Below are 19,846 nucleotides of genomic sequence, written 5' to 3'. Positions count from 1 at the left end.
TGATTAGAATTCTCTTCCAACAGGAGAAGCAACAATAACTTATTGATCATCAATAAATGATTGAAGTCACCACCATAACAATCCTCATAATTATCCCCTTGATTACAGTTCTGTTGGTCAATAACAACATGTGCCCTCTGCGATGTAGTTTTCATCCATTTGTCTTAGCCTACTTAAAGGAAACACATGACATTAATCATTTCAGCCAATTGACAGGCTAGGATTATGTTTATTGAATTACCTATAATTGCTTTGCCATACAATGTTAGGACCATATAAATTGGGGTCTAAGGAAACTGACACCTGCAATTACTGTAAAGATTGACATGGCTGAAACGCAGACCTTTAGGTTGTGAATCATCTCACTGTCATCTAGCCATGCGTAGCGCAGAAGGGGGATCAGGCGGATCAGAGCCTGCACAGATGTTGCTCCTGTCTCTTTAAGAATACCTCCTTATATTGGCGAAGGTTTCGTAGCGGAGATATGTTTACTCAGTTCAGCATGCGCGTCAGTTGACATTCGTAAACTGGTCATCTCTTATCCCAGGAACAGGGCACACATACAGAGATTCGAGCGGGAGCGCAACTTCTCAGACGAAGCTGTCTTGTTTGTATTTTAGAGAAGATTAATATATTTACGTATCGATTTCTTGTTTTATGGTAGAATGACTTGCTGAGGACGTTTCGCTACAAGATGATTTCATTATGATTTTGCGTGCATGTGTTGGGGCGAAGTGATGTTACAATATATTTCTTCATGCGAAATTGTCATGGGTTCTGGAGAGCTGTTGTCAAAGTTCGGCGGGGCGATTTTAACCGCTTGAAAAAATCCAACTGAGCTCGTAGTAAGCACTAATTGTTTACCTCTTTGATACATTTGGATACTGAATGTGACAGAGGGTTGAACATCAGTTTGGCCATAGACCAACCTGTCACCACGCAAAAATGACAAACTACAAGAATATGGAGAAACATAGCACCCATGTCCTGCTATTGACGGTATCAATCATCTGTACCGCATCAGGTAAGTGAGAATCCACAATATGAACTCTTCATCTTCTCAACTTGTATGCGTAGCCGATGCATCAAGTACAGGTAACTGCCAAAATAAAAGAAACACTGAGTAAATTAGGGATACAATGTATGTGCTTCCACACAGGTGTGGTTCCTGAGTTAATTAAGCAACTAACATCCCAACATGCTTAGGGTTATGTTAAAAATATAAAAAATTAACCAGTTTCCCGTTATTTTGGCTACCATGGTTAGAACAAAAGATCTGTGACTTTGGTTCTCAAAGGGGCATAGGGGTTTAAAGTGTGTGTGTCACCAGATCTCAACCCAATTGAACACTTATGGAAGATTCTGGAGCGGTGCATGAAACAGTATTTTCTAACACCATCAACATAACACCAAATGATGGATTTTATTGTTGTTTTTGCTGTTGACCTGGATCACTGGTTGCTGTGTAAAAGGACGTCAAAAGGGGGGTGAGTGTAACCGATGTGAAATGGCCAGCTAGTTAGCGGGGTGCGCGCTAACAGTGTTTCAATCGGTGACGTCACTCGCTCTGAGACCTTGAAGTAGTTGTTCCCCTTGCTCTACAAGGGCCGCGGCTTTTGTGGAGCGATGCTTCGAGGGTGGCTGTTGTCGATGTGTGCAGAGGGCCCCTGGTTCGAACCCAGGTAGGGGCGAGGAGAGGGACGGAATAAGTCAAGTTACACTTGACAACAGCTCTGCTCCACAAAACGCAATAAGTATGAATGATCTGACTTCTGCGGAGGCTTTATCACAGTAAATGCTGTACAGTCACTGCAGATTTCGGATTGACCAGGCAGAACCTTTTAGCCAACTCCACTGTATGGCCTACATGATGAGTTGGTTTTGTGTGCCAAGCATCAATTATCATAAGACCCTCGATATTTATTGGAAAGGAGCATCAAGCTCATAATTTACACCACCCTGTGAAGTTCATAACTTTATTTAATCTGTAGTTTAATAAACTGCATGCTTTCCCGACAAGCTGTAGTGGGAGTACCACACATGTCATAGCGTGACTTCAAGTTTACTTTGATGCGATGGTTATTATATCGGTACTTGCATAAAAGCGTTTCCACTGACATTTCTCCCATTATTCATTTTACAGACTCAGAGCTCACCTTCTCTGGAAAATTTGCATCAGACCTGTCATAATTTTTTATCCGATATGTACTTTACTCACAAAAAGATTGCTTGTAAGTAACCAGATTTCCATCCAATCTGCTCCGCTTTGTTAAACTTTCCTCACCAATGCTTGTATTTCGCAAGTCTACTCTTCCAATCACATTTCTACGGTCACAATATTTTGTCCCATACGCTTTCATTTTTGAACCAATGTTTACATCTGGGTGGGGTTTAGGAGAACTAAATTGGTTACTATTGGTCAATTCATTTAGAGTGAGTTCAACGACCACACCCACAGAACGCATCATCAACGCTTTCCACCCTCTACCTAGCTACATCACTTGCGGTACTGCGGGACAGTAGTGCTCGGTAAGCGAATGGCATTGTGCCACCGTGCAGTACTGCCGGCTTGCAGTGCATATGCCGCACTCAAAATAACTGGGAACTCAGAAGGAGGGGGAAAAAACGAGCTCTGGCTGGGAAAAATCATTTTGAACAGTAATCGGAAACTCTGGCAACTTTCTAGACCTCCCACCTGAAGATCATTGACGTCAAGATTTGTCCTCGTTTTTTGTTGCTGTTCCAATTTGCACCAATACTCTCCCCATTGAACAGTATACTGTATCCTCGATGGTCACTACCAATGTTACAAGTTATTTCTCATGTATGCTGCCAACCTACTCATATTGGTCATAGCTACTGCCGGCGACATGTGACCATACAGCTGCCCAGTGGGAAGCAACAACCTTCGGGAGGCACCTCTACAAAACCGGTGCACTGGTCATTCACACTGGCTTGTCGTGCTTCCCGTGAGCAGTAACGTTAGCTAATAATTGGCATGTCACGGTGAAATACACGGTGACCAATATTACACGTTAATTATCCCTTTCTTTTACAAGTTTTAGCCACAGATGAAAGGGGAAACTAGCGCCAGGCTGTAGCTGCCAGCATGGGTGGGTACTAACTGACAAGGTAAACATCTGTCGTTCTGCCCCTGAACTGTTCCCCTGTAGGCTGTCATTGTAAATATGAATTTGTTCTTGACCTTTATTTAACTAGGCAAGTCTGTTAATAACAACTGTAGGTTTGTTCGAATTTTGAGTTCATGGACTTGGATGTGGTTGTTGAACTGTCACTCCAAATGTATTGACCAACAGTAACCAATTTAGTTTGTCTCTTCAAAATCCCACCCACACATGAACAGGGTTTAAAAATAAAAGCATAGGGAAAAAAAGATTGTAACCATAGAAATGTGATTCAAGGCGAAGACCTAAGAAATGCAAGCATGGGTGAGGAAAAGTTGTGAAAAAAGCAGAGCAGATTGCTCTCCCTTTTTTAAAATAATTTATATTGTTTGTTTTGGCTTGCAATACAAGTATTCAACTTTTTGCTTAAAATATGTTTCCACTTTTTTTGCGTTACGCTATATCAATTTTTTCGTTTAAAAATCCAGAAGTTTTACGACCCATGGAAATATAACTCACAATTATAAAAATTTTAAAAAATGTCATTGGCGTGCGTGTTTGTGCGTGCCTGTGTGTAATTTACATTTTATCCCCCAGACACCCCTCCCATCAAACTCTTTTTGAGTCTCTGTCAGAGCACACTGGTGCCATATGGTGTGAAGTGTATTCAGTGATATGCTTCACATATCCTGAGGTTTCTTTATTATGCATGTTTCCACCAGATGTCTTAAGCGTTCTGTTGACAGGGACAACAGACTCATGGAACATCAATGCAGCTGCCTCAGTCACTGTGAGCATCCACGTCATAGGCTACTTTAGGACATCAAGATTTCTTATGATCCTTTGAGAGACTGGCAATCCTATGATGAAATGTTTACAGAGGATAAGTACGACAATATTTGAAATTTATGTCCATGAGACAGGATGATTGATGTCAAAAATATGAACTACTCTGGTACAATTGAGACCACAGTCATGTTAAACAAAAATCATTAAAAAATATATATATACTTTATAGACACATGATAGATAGACGCCGGTGTATTACAGGGGTGCATTGAGGACATTGTTGCATCATCATGTTAGCAGCAGGGGTCTTATTTGACTTTGGTCTCCACTTTCAGTCAGGCTATTAATGCATGGTCTCAATCTCTCTTTGGAGTCTATCAATGCCAATACTTTCCCAAGTTGTTTTTGAACTTGACAGTGTGTTGAATGTGTCCTCCTAGGCCTCTGTTTGAGTCTGTAAAAAAATAGGGATCCTCCACAAATTGCATTTGATCAAAGGCAGAAAGAGGGAGAACTGTGTGCCTCAGGGGTTGAGCGAGACAGTTGCCAGAGCTAGCTGCCTCTGCTTAACATATTGGTTGCAGTCTCCGCACTTAACTTGCCTCACCAGAGTGTTTCACACTGACTGATCAATCTGATACAGGTTGGAATTAAATCACTTACTCTCTGTAATGACAAATCACTGCTATTTCAATTCATTTAAGTTTAATTAATTCAGAGCACTTGGTATGCTTGGTGTTTTACTAATCCAATGCTAAACACCCCTCTAAAGGCAACAGTTAATGAAATAGCTTACAGTGATATGTGTCCAGTTCCTCCTCCCCCTGGTTACTTGGCTAGTGAAACATTATGGCTGCAGGTTCGCCCAAACCCTCTCAGAGCTGCACTTAATGAAAATGTTCTCTGGTCTGGATGATAAAACCACAACAACAGTGTCTGCCCACAGCCTACTACTGTACAGTACACAGCCTGACTTGAGTCATATCACTGAATAATGTCCTGCTTCTGGGACATGCTGATGCCATCACTGAGATGAGACATGGGCTGTAAGGGCAGCTGCCAGGCAAAGGCGCTGTCTCAGATATATATTATATGAGACGGTAGCACACATAACATGCACACAAAGAGTCAATGGAAGACTACAGGTTTAGGACTGAGAGCATTATTATGAGCCCGCCATCCAAAGACCATTTGACAGCATGCCAAGAGTAGCCAAACTTTTCTCCTTATGACTCTCAAATTCTTCTCAAGGGCTTTTGGATCCACTCCATTATGTAAATGGTATAAGAAGTGAAAGCTTCATGAATAAATCTCAGTGCATAGCAACCAGCCCCAAAGGTAAGCAGCCCCTACAAATTTGTGTGACGGTGTCCCAATGTATCCTTGTGTGCCAGCTATAGTAGTTCCTTAGTGCTACTACCCATACCCAACAGGTACACTCTGTCTCCCCTGATTTGTGTATACTGTGAAAAAGATAGGAAACAGGATTGGGGGTGTAGCATCTCTGTTTTAAGAGTTGTGTTCCCAGCGCAGACCTAGAGGGTTACTTTTACCCTGAACAACAACAGGATTTGAAGTGAAGCAGGATGTAGTTCTCCCTCTGGTTTTGTTGTTTTCACACCATATTAGCATGATGGAGGTACACTTATGCCCTTGGGGAAGAAAGACTGACGCGTGCTTAATATTTGTAAATATTAATTAATGAAACCCAATTACGTAATGTCATAGCTAGCAGCCATAGGCCAAATATAGCCTGGATCAACAGGGCTGTAAAGATGGGGCTTGATCTTTCCCTAAGCTCTTCTCCTGCTAACTCTGCTGTCTTAAGGCAGACATGTATGAGAAGCCATGAACCAACATGTGGGTGGGTGTCTGAAGTTGCAATTAGAGCCACTTCAATAGACAAGCTATCAGAGTGCTTGGCTACTTTCGCAGTCACTCCGACAGGGCTATGTTGCTTGCTCTCCTGTGGATGTTTCATGTTCTCCATGAATAGCTTTTAATATCTTAGTAAATCTACAGTGTATGACTATGGATGTTATTTAGACCCATCATCCTTGCATAATGAGTTACTCATGATCTATAATATGATTAGCTCTCTGGATTCCGTTGCACAGTATGTGAGTAGTAGATGTAAATGTTAGTGGTTTATTAATTAACCTAACAAGAGGAGAGAATGTCAGCTTCATTCTGGAAAACTGCACAACATCTATCTAATGAGGTATGACCATAACAAGAGCTAGCTGTTTGCTTTAAGTTTTCTCTTCCTTCCTACCAGAGATACAGGAACCTTTAGTAGCCATACAGTGCACCAGACAGATACTCTGTACACAACCTTCGCTACAGCGTGGAGATATCCTTGAGAGGCTGGTAGAGCGTGATCACCTTGTTTGAGGCCAACAGCCTCTCATTAAATGGGCTCCTCCCTCTGGAATACACTTCAAGGTTGCCCACAATTGTCTTATGGACAACCTGGGCTCCTGCTTTGGAATTTTGCTTTTTTTATACATTTTTTATTTAACTATGGAAGTCAGTTAAGAACAAATTCTTATTTTACAATGACGGCCTACCCCGGCCAAACCCTCCCCTAGCACGGACAATGCTGGGCCAATTGTGCGCTGCTCTATGGGACTCCCGGTCACGGCCAGTTGTGATACAGTCCGGGATCAAACCAGGGTCTGTAGTGACGCCTCTAGCACTGAGATGCAGTGCCTTAAACCGCTGTGCCACTCTGGAGCCTAATAGCCCCTGATAGAAGAAGCTTTCAGCGCTATGTGGAGTGAAGGACTAGTCTGATTGTGAAATGGGTGTATCTACATTATTTCTTCAGTGTGTCATATTACAATGACATAACCTTACATAACCACTTATTGGATCAACACAGATGTGAGCATTTTGTGACAGCACAGTTTTAAGAATTTGCTCTGTTCTGTGTTTTATGTAATTTATTCATTTATGTGGGTTTATAAATATGCCCTTCCCTTAGCTGTTCACCCTTTTAGTGTGTTTAATTATTTTGTTAGTTAATTTGGAAACAGGATTGACTTAGAATCATATTTTGGGGCAAATCAAGTCACACCAAAGCATTTCAAGAATTCCATATGCACATTGAACTCTGTGGACCCAACATTACATTTATTTCATGTGGTTGAACACTATCCAGGCCAATTGAGCAGTGGCGACTGTTTTGGTTGCATGTTATTTTGGCATTAATACGTGTCACATATCAGTTTGCAAAAAATCTTTGAGTTAATAAAGCCCCATATAAACATGGTCTCTTTTTTTTGTGTGTTTGTTGCTTTCTGGAGTAAGGCAGCTCCAAAATGCAGGTGGTTCAGCCTAGCTCAGTGCTTTCTGTGGTGGTGCAGCCAGCGGAAAATACGGAGTGTAGGGATTGGTAATGTTCTCTAGTTGCGCCTTGATTGGCTTAGTGTTCTGTCACTCATGGTGACACTACGTCACCGCCAAATCTAAGGGTAGAGCTCAACAATTCAAACCCCTTGTGTGCTGCCATAGTTACATTAGAAGTGTCCATCCAAGAAGGCTCAAGGTCATTGGCCACCGATAAAATGACATCAAATCACATTATAGCTACAGTAGCTTTGATTGGACTGATCATGTCAACATACTTTCAAAATCTTAGCTAGCAGTCAGCATGAATCAAGTCGACAATCTACTGGCAAATCCTTTTTAATCCTTGTCATATGAAGAGAAATTATAGATGACATCGGTGCTCATCGGCCATTGGACATAAACATTACACAACAAGCTGGAAATCACTAATTCAACAATGAGTGGTATGGAAGGAATCAGTGGCTAACTGCAAACATTGCAAAGCAATCACTAGCCTGCTATTCAGTGGAGTAGATGTGTGGTCCCAATTCTGGGTTTAAGGGTCTCTTTTTCCAAGCTCATCCAACTCGGAATTGTAAATCGGGAACTCGGGCCTCTTTTTCTAGAACTATGACCTGAAGATCACTGACGTCATAATTCAACCTTTTTCCAGTTGTCTTGAAAGCCCCATAAATCCAGAGAATGCCAGACTGATGACAAAGTCCAAACATGTCTTGTATGCTGCTGCATAAGTAATGTAATATGCCAGGGAGATATGCATACTGTAGCTAAGAAAGTAATACTAAGTGTATGTTGTGTAGTAAGCTGTTAGTAGCCCATGTGCCTCACCCTAATAATTTGGTTTATTTTTCCCCTCATTTCACCTACTGTTCTGACTTTGTGGTGCACATGTAGCCTATAACCTGTTTTTAGAGAAATGTAATGATTGAATATTGTAAGAGCTTTCATTGTCTGCTCATGCCCCCTTTATATATCCTACGGTTCTGACTTGGTGTACAGGGAGAACACTGTAAGAACGGCCCATGATCTGAATTCTGTCGCTGTACATTTAAAAAATGCTGAACAAATTGTTATATTGACTACATCTGTCCAAGCTCGCTCATTAATGTCTTAATCGAATTTACGGATTGCCTCTTATCTGCTTGTTGTCCTCTTATGCCATAGTTTGTACATCTCAATTGTCAGTATAAACCACATTTGTTTAATCAAGTCAGCCATATCAGCTATGTTTTTTTTTAAAGGCAGTAAATGAGGCTGAATTAACTTTTCCTGCCGAACAAGGCTCCGCTGATAGCCAGGTGTAGCAGTGGTAAGATGTTGGGACTCTGCTGTTTTATGTAGGCCCTAACAGTTTGTGGGCACTGTTTGTCACTGTTTTTATAGTGCAATTAATGTATTATTTAGTGTTGTGTAGTGGCTGGCATGCCCCCCCCCCCCCCCCCCCCCCCCCCCAAAAAAAATTAGATTTTTATATATATTTCTTCCCCCACCAAGATTTACATTCTTAAATCGCCACTGGCCATGAGCATTAGCTGAATATTTGTACCGCTTTATAAAGCCTCCGACATGGCCAATTACAGGTTTTTCTCTTTGTCACAAACATGATTGGTTGCTAGTGTTTTTGTGTCTGAAAGGTGCACTCAACTGCCACCCACAATGTTCTTGCCACAAATCAAAAATAGCCTGGTTTTATACATCAAAGCAGCCTTACAATGTGACCCAGATGAACTACCCTCCAGTGCATGCATTATAACATTGGCTGAAATAGTACTCACAACTTTCATGTTTCAAAATTATTTCTTTATCCAGATGAAGGGTACTGCTATGGGATCCCCTATGGCTCTTAACTATGCTCATTTGTATGTGGGTTACATGAAGAAACAGTCTTGTCAATCCTCTTTTATTTTTATTAATTTTGTTTGCTCAACATTATTATTCGGAAACAGGACATTGATATTTTTGTTCTATGGAGGGGGATGCAGAACGGCTCTAGGCGTTCCATACTTTTCTTAACTCTTGTTATGAGCTCCTGAGATTCACTATGCAATCTGACACACGTCAAATCAGTTACCTTGATCTTTTATTTGTGAGGATAATGTTCTATACACTGATCTTTACAAGAAACCCACTGATCCAGTTTGTTGAGGGCTGATAGCTGTCACCCTCTTCCCTTGACAAACGGTTTGCCCTACAGCCAATTCTGTCGAATCAAAAGAATTTGCAAAAAACAATCACAAAGCTGCAGAAACATGGCTGAGATGCAAAGAAAATTCTATGAAAGGGCAGAAATCTCATAGATCAATTGGTAAACTTAGATTTAACACCCCAAAATACCCCTGCAGAACTTCTCCTTGCCCCTCTACTGGATGGAAACTACAAGTGTTCAATGCAATGGCACTTACAAATGTAGATCCTTTAAACACCCCCAAACAGGGGAAACAGATCCCATTCAAAGGTGTTATCACACCCTCCACTAAGGCAGTTATTTATCTTATAACTTGTCCTTTGTAAAAATGTGGGCAAAATGAAGCGCAAACTAAAAGTACGAAGCTCTGAGTATCGTAGGACCATTAGGTGAAAACTCAACGTACCCAGTCGCTGACCACATTTTGGAAGCGAACTACCCTATTTTGTCCCTTCGCTATATTGGCATCGAACACTTCAATCAACCTAGGAGAGGTGAAGCCGCCTGGATCTTTTAATTTAAAGGCCCTCGCTCCCTTCAGTCGGAACTTTGATATGAAACAATTCCTGGGGTTATTGTGTTTTTGCTATCAATTATAAATAATATTGTGTTTGTAGTCTAATTAAATCCATGATTGTATGTTATCCATTCATGCTTTTTTTTTTTTTTTACATGTACTATTGGTATTTGTAAATGGACCAATGAAATCATGCCACAGCCGGCCATGATAACAGAAACCTGTATGTCCTTTGAAACCCTATATAAGGTGGTGATCTGCAGTGTTTGTCATTCTACCCTGATGAAGACAACTTGGTTGAAACAACATTGGAAATACATTTATTGCATCTGAGCTCCGTGTGTGCAGCTTTCCTTTTCTTCATTATTCAAACATCCTGATTACACACTGAAAAAATATTTATAAACGCAACAATTTCTAATATTTTACTGAGTTAGTTCATCAGTCAATTGAAATCTATTCATTAGGCCCTAATTTTGGGATTTCACATGAATGGGAATGCAAATTTGTCAGATGCCTCAAAAAGAAAAAAAGTAGGAGCGTTGTTTCAGAAAGTAAGTCAGTATCTAGTGTGACCACCATATGCAGGGTGACACATCTCCTTGGTATAGAGTTGATCAGGCTGTTTTGTGTAATGTTGTCCCATTCTTTAATGGCTGTGCGAAATGTATGTATATTGGTGGGAACTGGAACACACTGTAGTACAGTCGTGGCCAAAAGTTTTGAGAATGACAAATATTAATTTACACAAAGTTTACTGCTTCACTGTCTCTAGATATTTTTGTCAGATGTTACTATGGAATACTGAAGTATAATTGCAAGCATTTCATAAGTGTCAAAGGCTTTTATTGACAATTACATGAAGTTGATGCAAAGAGTCAATATTTGCAGTGTATTTTTCTTTTTCAAGACCTCTCCAATCTGGCCTGGTATGCTGTCAATTAACTTCTGGGCCACATCCTGACTGATGGCAGCCCATTCTTGCATAATCAATGCTTGGAGTTTGTCAGAATTTGTGGGTTTTTGTTTGTCCACCCACCTCTTGAGGATGGACCACAAGTTCTCAATGGGATTAAGGTCTGGGGAGTTTCCTGGCCATGGACCCAAAATATCGATGTTTTGTTCCCCGAGCCACTTAGTTATCACTTTTTATCACCTTATGGCAAGGTGCTCCATCATGCTGGAAAAGGCATAGTTCGTCACCGACCGGTTCCTGGATGGTTGGGAGAAGTTGCTCTCGGAGCATGTGTTGGTACCATTCTTTATTCATGGCTGTGTTCTTAGGCAAAATTATGAGTGAGCCCACTCCCTTGGCTGAGAAGCAACCCCACACATGAATGGTCTCAGGATGCTTTACTGTTGGCATGACACAGAACTGCTGTTAGCGCTCACCTTGTCTTCTCCGGACAAGCTTTTTTCCGGATGCCCCAAACAATCGGAAAGGGGATTCATCAGAGAACATGACTTCACCCTAGTCTTCAGCAGTCCAATCCCAGTACCTTTTGCAGAATATCAGTCTGTCCCTGATGATTTTCCTGGAGAGAAGTGGCTTCTTTGCTGCCCTTCTTGACACCAGGCCATCCTCCAAAAGTCCTCCCCTCACTGTGCGTGCAGATGTACTCACACCTGCCTGCTGCCATTCCTGAGCAAGCTCTGTACTGGTGGTGCCCCGATCCCGCAGCTGAATCAACTTTAGGAGACGGTCCTGGAGCTTGCTGGACTTTCTTGGGCTCCCTGAAGCCTTCTTCACAACAATTGAACTGCTCTCCTTGAAGTTCTTGATAATCCGATAAATGGTTGATTTAGGTGCAATCTTACTGGCAGCAATATCCTTGCTTGTGAAGCCCTTTTTGTGCAAAGCAATGATGACGGCACATGTTTCCTTGCAGGTAACCATGCTTGACATAGGAACAACAATGATTCCAAGCACCACCCTCCTTTTGAAGCTTCCAGTCTGTTATTCGAACTCAATCAGCATGACAGTGGTCTCCAGCCTTGTCCTCGTCAACACTCACACCTGTGTTAATGAGAGAATTACTGACATGATGTCAGCTGGTCCTTTTGTGGCAGGGCTGAAATGCAGTGAAAATGTTTTGGGGGGATTCAGTTCATTTGCATGGCAAAGAGGGACTTTGCAATTAATTGCAATTCATCTGATCACTCTTCATAACATTCTGGAGTATAAGCAAATTGCCATCATACAAACTGAGGCAGCAGACTTTGTGAAAATTAATATTTGTGTCATTCTCAACTTTTGGCCACGACTGTACACGTCGATCCAGAGCATCCCAAACATGCTCAATGGGTGGCATGTCTGGTGAGTATGTATGCCATGGAAGAACTGGGACATTTTCAGCTTCCAGGAATTGTGTACAGATCCTTGCGACATGGGACTGTGCATTTATCATGCTGAAACATGAGGCGATGGCAGCCGATGAATGGCACTACAATGGGCCTCAGGATCTCGACACAGTATCTCTGTGCATCAAAAATGCCTAGGATAAAATGCAATTGTTGTCCGTAGCTTATGCCTGCTCATACCATAACCCCACCACCATGGGGAGCTCGCTCACACGACACCATACATGCAGTCTGCCATCTGCCAGGTACAGTTGAAACTGGGATTCATCCGTGAAGAGCACACTTCTCTAGCATGCCAGTGGCCTTCGACGTTGAGCATTTGTCCATTGAAGTCGGTTACGACGCCGAGCTCCAGTCAGGTCAAGATCCTGTTGACGACGAGCATGTGTAACAGGGTTGAAATAGACTTTCTTAGTTGTATGAGTTTTGTCATAATTAAGCAGACAGGTTGTATATAGTTGTGGCGCCAACTGCATATATGTGCATGATCACGCAGGTTCCATATGTATGTTAGGTTGAAAATGATATTGTTTTATCACTATCGATGTTGGCATGTGTTTACAATTTTATGGACATTTACAAAGTTAGCACGTTGCTGTACGCTAAAGGATAGCTAGCGTCCGTCCTGTACTTTCCTTGCTAATGAGGTGTCCCCTCGACGTGTACATTTATTTTTATTTCATGTCACTTGGATTTCATGAGGCATATGCAGTTGCTCTGAAGTTTACACATTGTGTTGTGTGTGTAGGTCTGCAGGTATGTGCTCCCGAACTGTTATGGAACAATGTTACTGTACACGTGTAGCCCATCTGCTGTGTTATGGCCATCCGATGATTATTATAAGTTGAGCGCTCCTCTGTAGTCATGTTGTTACAGATGTAATGATGCATATCTACAACCATTATATAAAGCAAAAGAGTTGTTAAACTTTGGGGATTACATGACAGATTTTCTCTGAAGTTTACACATTGTGTTGTGTGTATGTCTACAGAATAAACTGTGAAAGAGAACAGCACTGTATCCTTTGTCGATGAGCCGTTACACTGGTGTCGTGACCCGTTAACCTCAAGATCAGCCTGAAGCAGATCACCGGGGGAAGTGAAGATCAAGTGTGCTCTTCTGGTCAGATTTTTGGTTTTGGGGCCTTTAGGACTGCGTTTTTTTTTTGTTTATTTCTTTTTTTAAATTCTACATTTGTTTAATCTAAAGGTGGTGTCATGGCTCACATTTACAACATAGCAATAGTAGTATAAATCATTAACTATTTCACTAAGGGGAGGGGTGTTTTGGTTTGGTGAGCATACAGGTAGCAATGCGATTTCCAGTGGCTTTCGTGGTCAGGGAGTGGGGACATCAGTCAGTAGCTGAGTGTTAGGAGAGCGGGGCAAGGTCACAGCCCAGGTTGTTCTCTTATGGGTCAGTTTTTGAGGGGAGGTTCATGCCCAGTAGTGATACAGATGCCATACTACACCTTACTGACATGGTAAGCCAGTTAGTAGTGGAGATAGGGGACTCCATAGTAGCCAGATTGTTGTCAGCAGGAGCCATAGATGCGAGTGGTGAGCTCCACAGTACACCATGAAGAGAAACGTCAGCAACTGATTCAGTAACACATGAAGTTCCACATGTGACCATCCACGTCAAGTCCGAGAGAGAACCCAGAGTGTTCAGAGGTGACAGCTCTGACAAGTACACAGTTCAAGAGTGGGTTGATATGACAGACTATCTGAAAAGGCAAAAATGTGAGGTGCCTGATCAAGCGGAAGAGATCATGAGCGGGTTTCTGGGGGGGGGGGGGGCTAGGATGTAGTGAAGATACTGTAGGCTTGCGGAGTGACGAGTTGTTGGATGTTAAACAGAACCCAGATCTAATCTATCATATCCTCCTGCAGTATTTTAGTGACACGTCGTCATGTCTACCGCTTGAAGATTTCTACTCTACCAAGCCCAAACTGAGGCAGGACCCGGTAGACTACTGGATCAGGCTCAACAAAGCAGCAGATTTAGCTGATGAGGGTTTACACAGACAGGGTGGGAGGATGGAAAACATAAGTCAACAAGTAGCCTGCATGTTTGTGAAACATTGCCCTGATCCTGAGCTCTCCTGCAGGTTCAACTGCAAAGCACTTGAGTAGAATTCCAGAGATGTTCAGGTGAGGATCAATGAGGGAGCAGAGAGCCTTAATGAAACAAAGGAGCGTTACACAGCTGAAGAGTCATGCCACTGCTCTGCATGAAGGTCCCAGTGTCACACAACAGAGCTAATGATAAAATGTCATGCCTCACACTCCTCCTTTGCTCCTGTTCTGGCTCAATGTCATCTGTGTCACACTGTTCCAACTCAAAGTCAACAGTATCAAGTTCTGCACACTTCTGCCGTTCCTGCCCTGGTTCAACACGCACAGCAGCAGCCAGATGAGACGATTATGGGTCGTATGATGGGTATGTTAGTACTAATGCTAGAGAAAGTGCAGTGACAAAGCCGTGCTTCCCGGGAACACATCTCCCCTGCACACAACCCAAGGTCTCAACATCGTACCAGAGAACAGGCCTACAGGGTCTGTAATGATACTAGTCACTCAACAGTCTCATTGCATGGGAGAGTGTCTGTGCTTCCTCTGTTTTACTCCTGGTCATACGAGACATGCATGCCCCAGGCTTTTTTAAACATGGAAATGTATGGATGCAAGATGGTTGTTCTAATCTTGGTAGTAGAAGGTCAACATGATGAAGCACATCCTCTGAATCAAAACAATGTGACAATTATTGGAAAGCAGTCTCGGGCCCCTTGCAGCACAGATGACACAATCTGAGTTCTGTTTCTTGCCATATTAGCTGGAATGTTATTAGCTGTTTCTCGCCTTATTAGCTGAAATGAACCGCTGGAGAGGTGACGACATCCCTGACAAGATAAGAACAGTGAGATGTAACTCAGCCATTTGCCTTGACCCTGGTCGCGAGTATTTCGTTTGGGGTAAGCCACCGAAAACCACCGTTGTCTCCTGGCAGTCTGGTGATGACAGAACCTACTACGTCTCGCTCAGCACCACAGGGGATCATGGTGTCAAGGATTGTTACGCCTCTGTGGGAAGACTGATGGGTCCCTCTGAAGCTGGTCAACATGTCTGGCCGTCCTGTGTGACTGAAGCGCAATGTGATGCTTGCAGATGTCTTCCCATGTGTAGCAACGGAGGAAATGCAAGATGGCGAACCAGAACAAAGTGCAGTCCACCTGGTCAGCTGTCCTCAAGCCACGTCTGAGGCCAATGTGATGGGCCGCATGAGACACACGTTCCACGGAAGAGAAACTGAGACTGCTGGAGTTGAGTTCTTTGGATCTCAGCTCCTGTGATGTCTGAAGTGCAAGTCAGATGGCTGACCTAGTAGTGCGCTATGAAGATTTCTTCTCACGTCACCATCTTGATTGTGGAGAAGCTAAAGGATTTGTTCACAGAATCAGCATGACTGATAAAACCCCATTCCGGCTTCCGTTCCGAAGAGTGCCTCCACGTCAATACTAGAAGTTGCACCAGGTCTTGAGTGAGAGAGAAAAGATCTCATCCGGAAATCGACACGTGAGTATTGTCACAACCTGGCTCTTAGATGGTGACAAGCAAGGGAGTCCACATGTTGGCAGTTAAGGAGTAACAATAATATTTATTAAATAACTAACAAAGTATAAAACTACAAAGGAAAACTAACCTGTGAAAGTAGGCATGTGAGGGGTGTAATGGAGATGTACGGATGAAGGTAAAATGTGTTGAAGGGTGCACCTAATCAAAAAAACAATCAACCAGATCGCAAAACAAAATGGTGCTTGTGGAAAGAGGGAGAGCCAGGACTGGGCACCAGGAACTTTTATCTCCTAGTTTATCCCAAACCCAGGTGCAACTTGTCACCATAATGGGATTGCAGCCAAAAGAAGTTAACGGGATGATATGACAACAGCCAGTGAAAGTGCAGGGCGCCAAATTCAAACAACAGAAATCTCATAATTAAAATTCCTCAAACATACATGTATCTTATACCATTTTAAAGGTAATCTTGTTGTTAATCCCACCAAAGTGTCCGATTTTCAAATAGGCTTTACAGCGAAAGCACCACAAACGATTGTTAGGTCACCGCAAAATCACAGAAAAACAGTCATTTTTCCAGCCTGTTAAACATATAGGAATAAAATTCCTTTATCAACCAATTCAATTAAAACACTCTGCCCATACATAAGAATTTGTAAGATACTTATCAGCATAAAATGGACAGAAACCAGTCTCAAAATCAATCAATCAATAGCGTTTATTCTCGAGAGTACTGATCATAGTACAATTTACATTAGGTTATATAATAAAGATGATGTCATAGGTTTTAAAAGGTCCTTCCTCCTCTCGTATACAATGGCAGTACAGTTAGCGTTCTTGGATTGTCTGCCACCTGTTACACAATCTGCAACCAACCCAAGGTCTCTCCCCTCCCTGGGTAAAGACAGAATTTCCTGTAAGGAACACATCATTCCAGCCTGTCTGAAGATAACTCCATTCTTTCTAACAAGGAACACATTATATTCAGAGGTTCATTCATCCATACAGTAACATAGAATTATAACTAAACAGAATACTACTAAGTCAAATGTATACATATTTTAGTCATTATTCACAAAAAGCAGAAATAGAGAAAATGAATCACTAACCTTTGATCTTCATCAGATGACACTCATAGGACTTCATGTTACACAATACATATGTTTTGTTCGATAAAGCTCAAATTTATATCCAAAAACCTCAGTTTACATTGGCGCCATGTTCAGAAATGCCTCCAAAATATCCGGAGAAATTGCAGAGAGCCACGTCAAATAACATAAAAACTCATCATAAACTTTGAAAGATACATGTTTTACATAGAATTAAAGATACACTTGTTCTTAATGCAACCGCTGTGTCAGATTTCAAAAAGCTTTACGGCAAAAGCACAATATTCAATAATCTGAGAACAGCGTTCAGCCACAAAAGGAAGCCATACAGTTAACGCCAAATTGTGCAGTCAACAAAACTCATAAAAAGCATTATAAATCTTACCTTTGCTGATCTTCGTCGGAATGCACTCCCAGGACTCCCACTTCCACAAGAAATGTTCGTTTTGTTCGGTAATGTCCTTCATTTATGTCCAAATAGCTATTTCTGTTAGCGTGTTTGGTAAACAAATCCAAAGTTAGAAAGCGCATTCACTAAAAGCTGACAAAATGTCAAAAAGTTCCGTAACAGTCAGTAGAAACATGTCAAACGATGTATTGAATCAATCTTTAGAATGTTTTTACATAAATCTTCATTAACGTTCCAACCGGAGAATTACATGGACTTCAGATATGCGACGGAACAGAGCTCCCTCTCATGTGAACGCGCATGGTCAGATCATGGTCAGGTCATGGTAGACCTGACTATTTCCTGTCTCCTTCGGCCCCACTTCACAGTAGAGGCATCAGACAAGGTTCTACAGACTGTTGACATCTAGTGGAAGCTGTAGGAAGTGCAAACTCATCCATATCCCACTGTTTAGGGGCTGTGTTGAAAATCTACCAACCTCAGAATTCCCACTTCCTGTTTGGATTTTTTCTCAGGTTTTTGCCTGCCATATGAGTTCTGTTATACTCACAGACATCATTCAAACAGTTTTAGAAACTTCAGAGTGTTTTCTATCCAATACGAATAATAATATGCGTATATTAGCAACTGGGACTGAGGAGCAGGCAGTTTACTATGGGCACCTCTGTGCACCTTTCATCCAAGCTACTCAATACAGCCCCTGCAGCCATAAAAAGTTTAACAACCCAATCAGCTCCACCTGTCCCCAATCTGCAAATAAAAGCACAAACGCAGAGAAGGAGGCAGGGAGAGCGAGGGGGTGTAAACAGTATGCATCTCCCCTGGTGCAAGTCTGGAAGAAAAATGGAGACCTTTTGTATCTGTACAGACTTCTGCTGGTTGAACAAGAGGACCCTGAAGGATGCACATCCTCTCCCGCACCAGACTGCTTGGCTGCGCTTGGCGGCAACACACTATTCAGCACAATGGATTTCACCTCTGGATTCTGTAACATGCCACTGCACGAAGATGACAGGAAGTATTCCGCCTTCACAACACCTATGGGGCTCTTTTGAATACAACCGTCTACCTCAGGGTCTCTAACAGCCCTGGAAGCTTCATGCGCATGATGACAAGTATCTTCAGAGATCAGAACTTCATGAGTTTGCTGTGTTACTTGGATGATCTGTTTGGTCTTTGGCCCAAATGAGAAGACGGCCTTGGAACACTTAGAGATGGTCTTTAGCAGGCTTCGTAGTCACAACATGAAGTTGGCCCCAAAGAAGTGCTTCTTCCTCAGGAAGTCTGTCAAGTTCCTTGGCCACATAATTTATGAAAATGGTGACCCTAGTAAAGTCAACAGCATCTCTAAGATGAGCAGTGCTGATCTGATGGCGTTTGATGGTGTGACTCCTTCACAGAAACGGATGTCGTTCCTTGGCATGGTAAACAACTACAACCAACACTTTGCCAGGTTTCTCCGCAATATCCAGACTTCTCTTCTCATTGTTGACTGGATCAAAGCGAGAACCCAAGGGTCATCAAAGTAAAGCCCTCCTCACAGCGTCGAAAGTTGAACGTCACAGACTAGACACCCAAACAGGAGCAGGCCTTCGCAAATGTTTTAAGACATCTCTAGTAAACACGATGGTGTTGGCACACCGACTTCTCCCATCCGTTCATGTTGTCGACAGTTGCGTCCCTCGATGGCATAGGGGCTGTCCTGTCAGTTGCAAGACGGAGAAATTTGTGCCAGACCCATTACATTTGCTAGCAAGTCCTTGTCTCAGTCTCAGTCTCAGAATAACTACCCGGCTCATCGGTTAGAGTTCCTGGCAAAGTGGTTGATCTGAAACAAGTTCAGTCACTGGTTGAAAGCTCATGTGTTTTTACTGTTTGGACTGACAACAATCCACTTCCTCACATTTAATGACCAAGCTGAGGCTGGACTGTTGTGAGCAGCGCTGGGTGGCCAAGTTAGCCAGTTAAAATCTTGACATCAAGTACATGCCAGGTCCTCAATATGGTTGCTGACGCTCTGAGTCGAGTGCCCTTTGTCAAAGGTGTTGGCCACAGGCTGCTTCGTGAGCCCTACGAAACCTCCTTAGCGATGTTCAAGCATTGTCAAACACTTCAGTCCATGATGCCTTCAGGTGGTCCAGTGATCTCAAAGGCAACCCCAACTGCGTAAGCTCACAGAACTTCCACTTCTGTCTACGTGTTCTCAGTCCTTGGCAGAGGATGAGGTGTCAAGCCATACTCCAGTCACATGACAACTGGGAAACAGGAGCTAGAACATGTGCTGTTGAAATGGTTCATCATTTACCTCAACTGATACCTCCTGGTCAAGACACCTTACATGCCTACTCTGAGAAGGAGCTTTGTGATGAGCAACTCAACGACAGGACCCTTTCTCATGTGCTATTCAATGTGGAGACAACGC

The 19,846-nt window shown here is 42.5% G+C and overlaps 1 protein-coding gene across 3 annotated transcripts in view; it reads left to right on the top strand.

Annotated features, from left to right (window-relative positions):
* The first annotated feature begins 511 nt into the window (after nt 1–511).
* LOC120018167 (roundabout homolog 2-like) overlaps nt 512–19,846 on the top strand; it is a 67,933-nt gene continuing 48,598 nt past the window's right edge. For all 3 annotated transcript variants that reach the window (XM_038961213.1, XM_038961212.1, XM_038961214.1), the window contains exon 1: nt 512–1,024. In XM_038961213.1, coding sequence (XP_038817141.1) covers nt 946–1,024 — 79 coding nt within the window. In that variant the 5' untranslated portion in view covers nt 512–945. The remainder of the gene's footprint in view (nt 1,025–19,846) is intronic.

This window comes from Salvelinus namaycush, chromosome 23 (genome assembly GCF_016432855.1).
Source record: "Salvelinus namaycush isolate Seneca chromosome 23, SaNama_1.0, whole genome shotgun sequence".
NCBI classification, from domain to species: Eukaryota; Metazoa; Chordata; class Actinopteri; order Salmoniformes; family Salmonidae; genus Salvelinus; species Salvelinus namaycush.
Note: the sequence above shows the minus strand (reverse complement) of the source record. Positions and strands in the feature narration are given on the sequence as shown.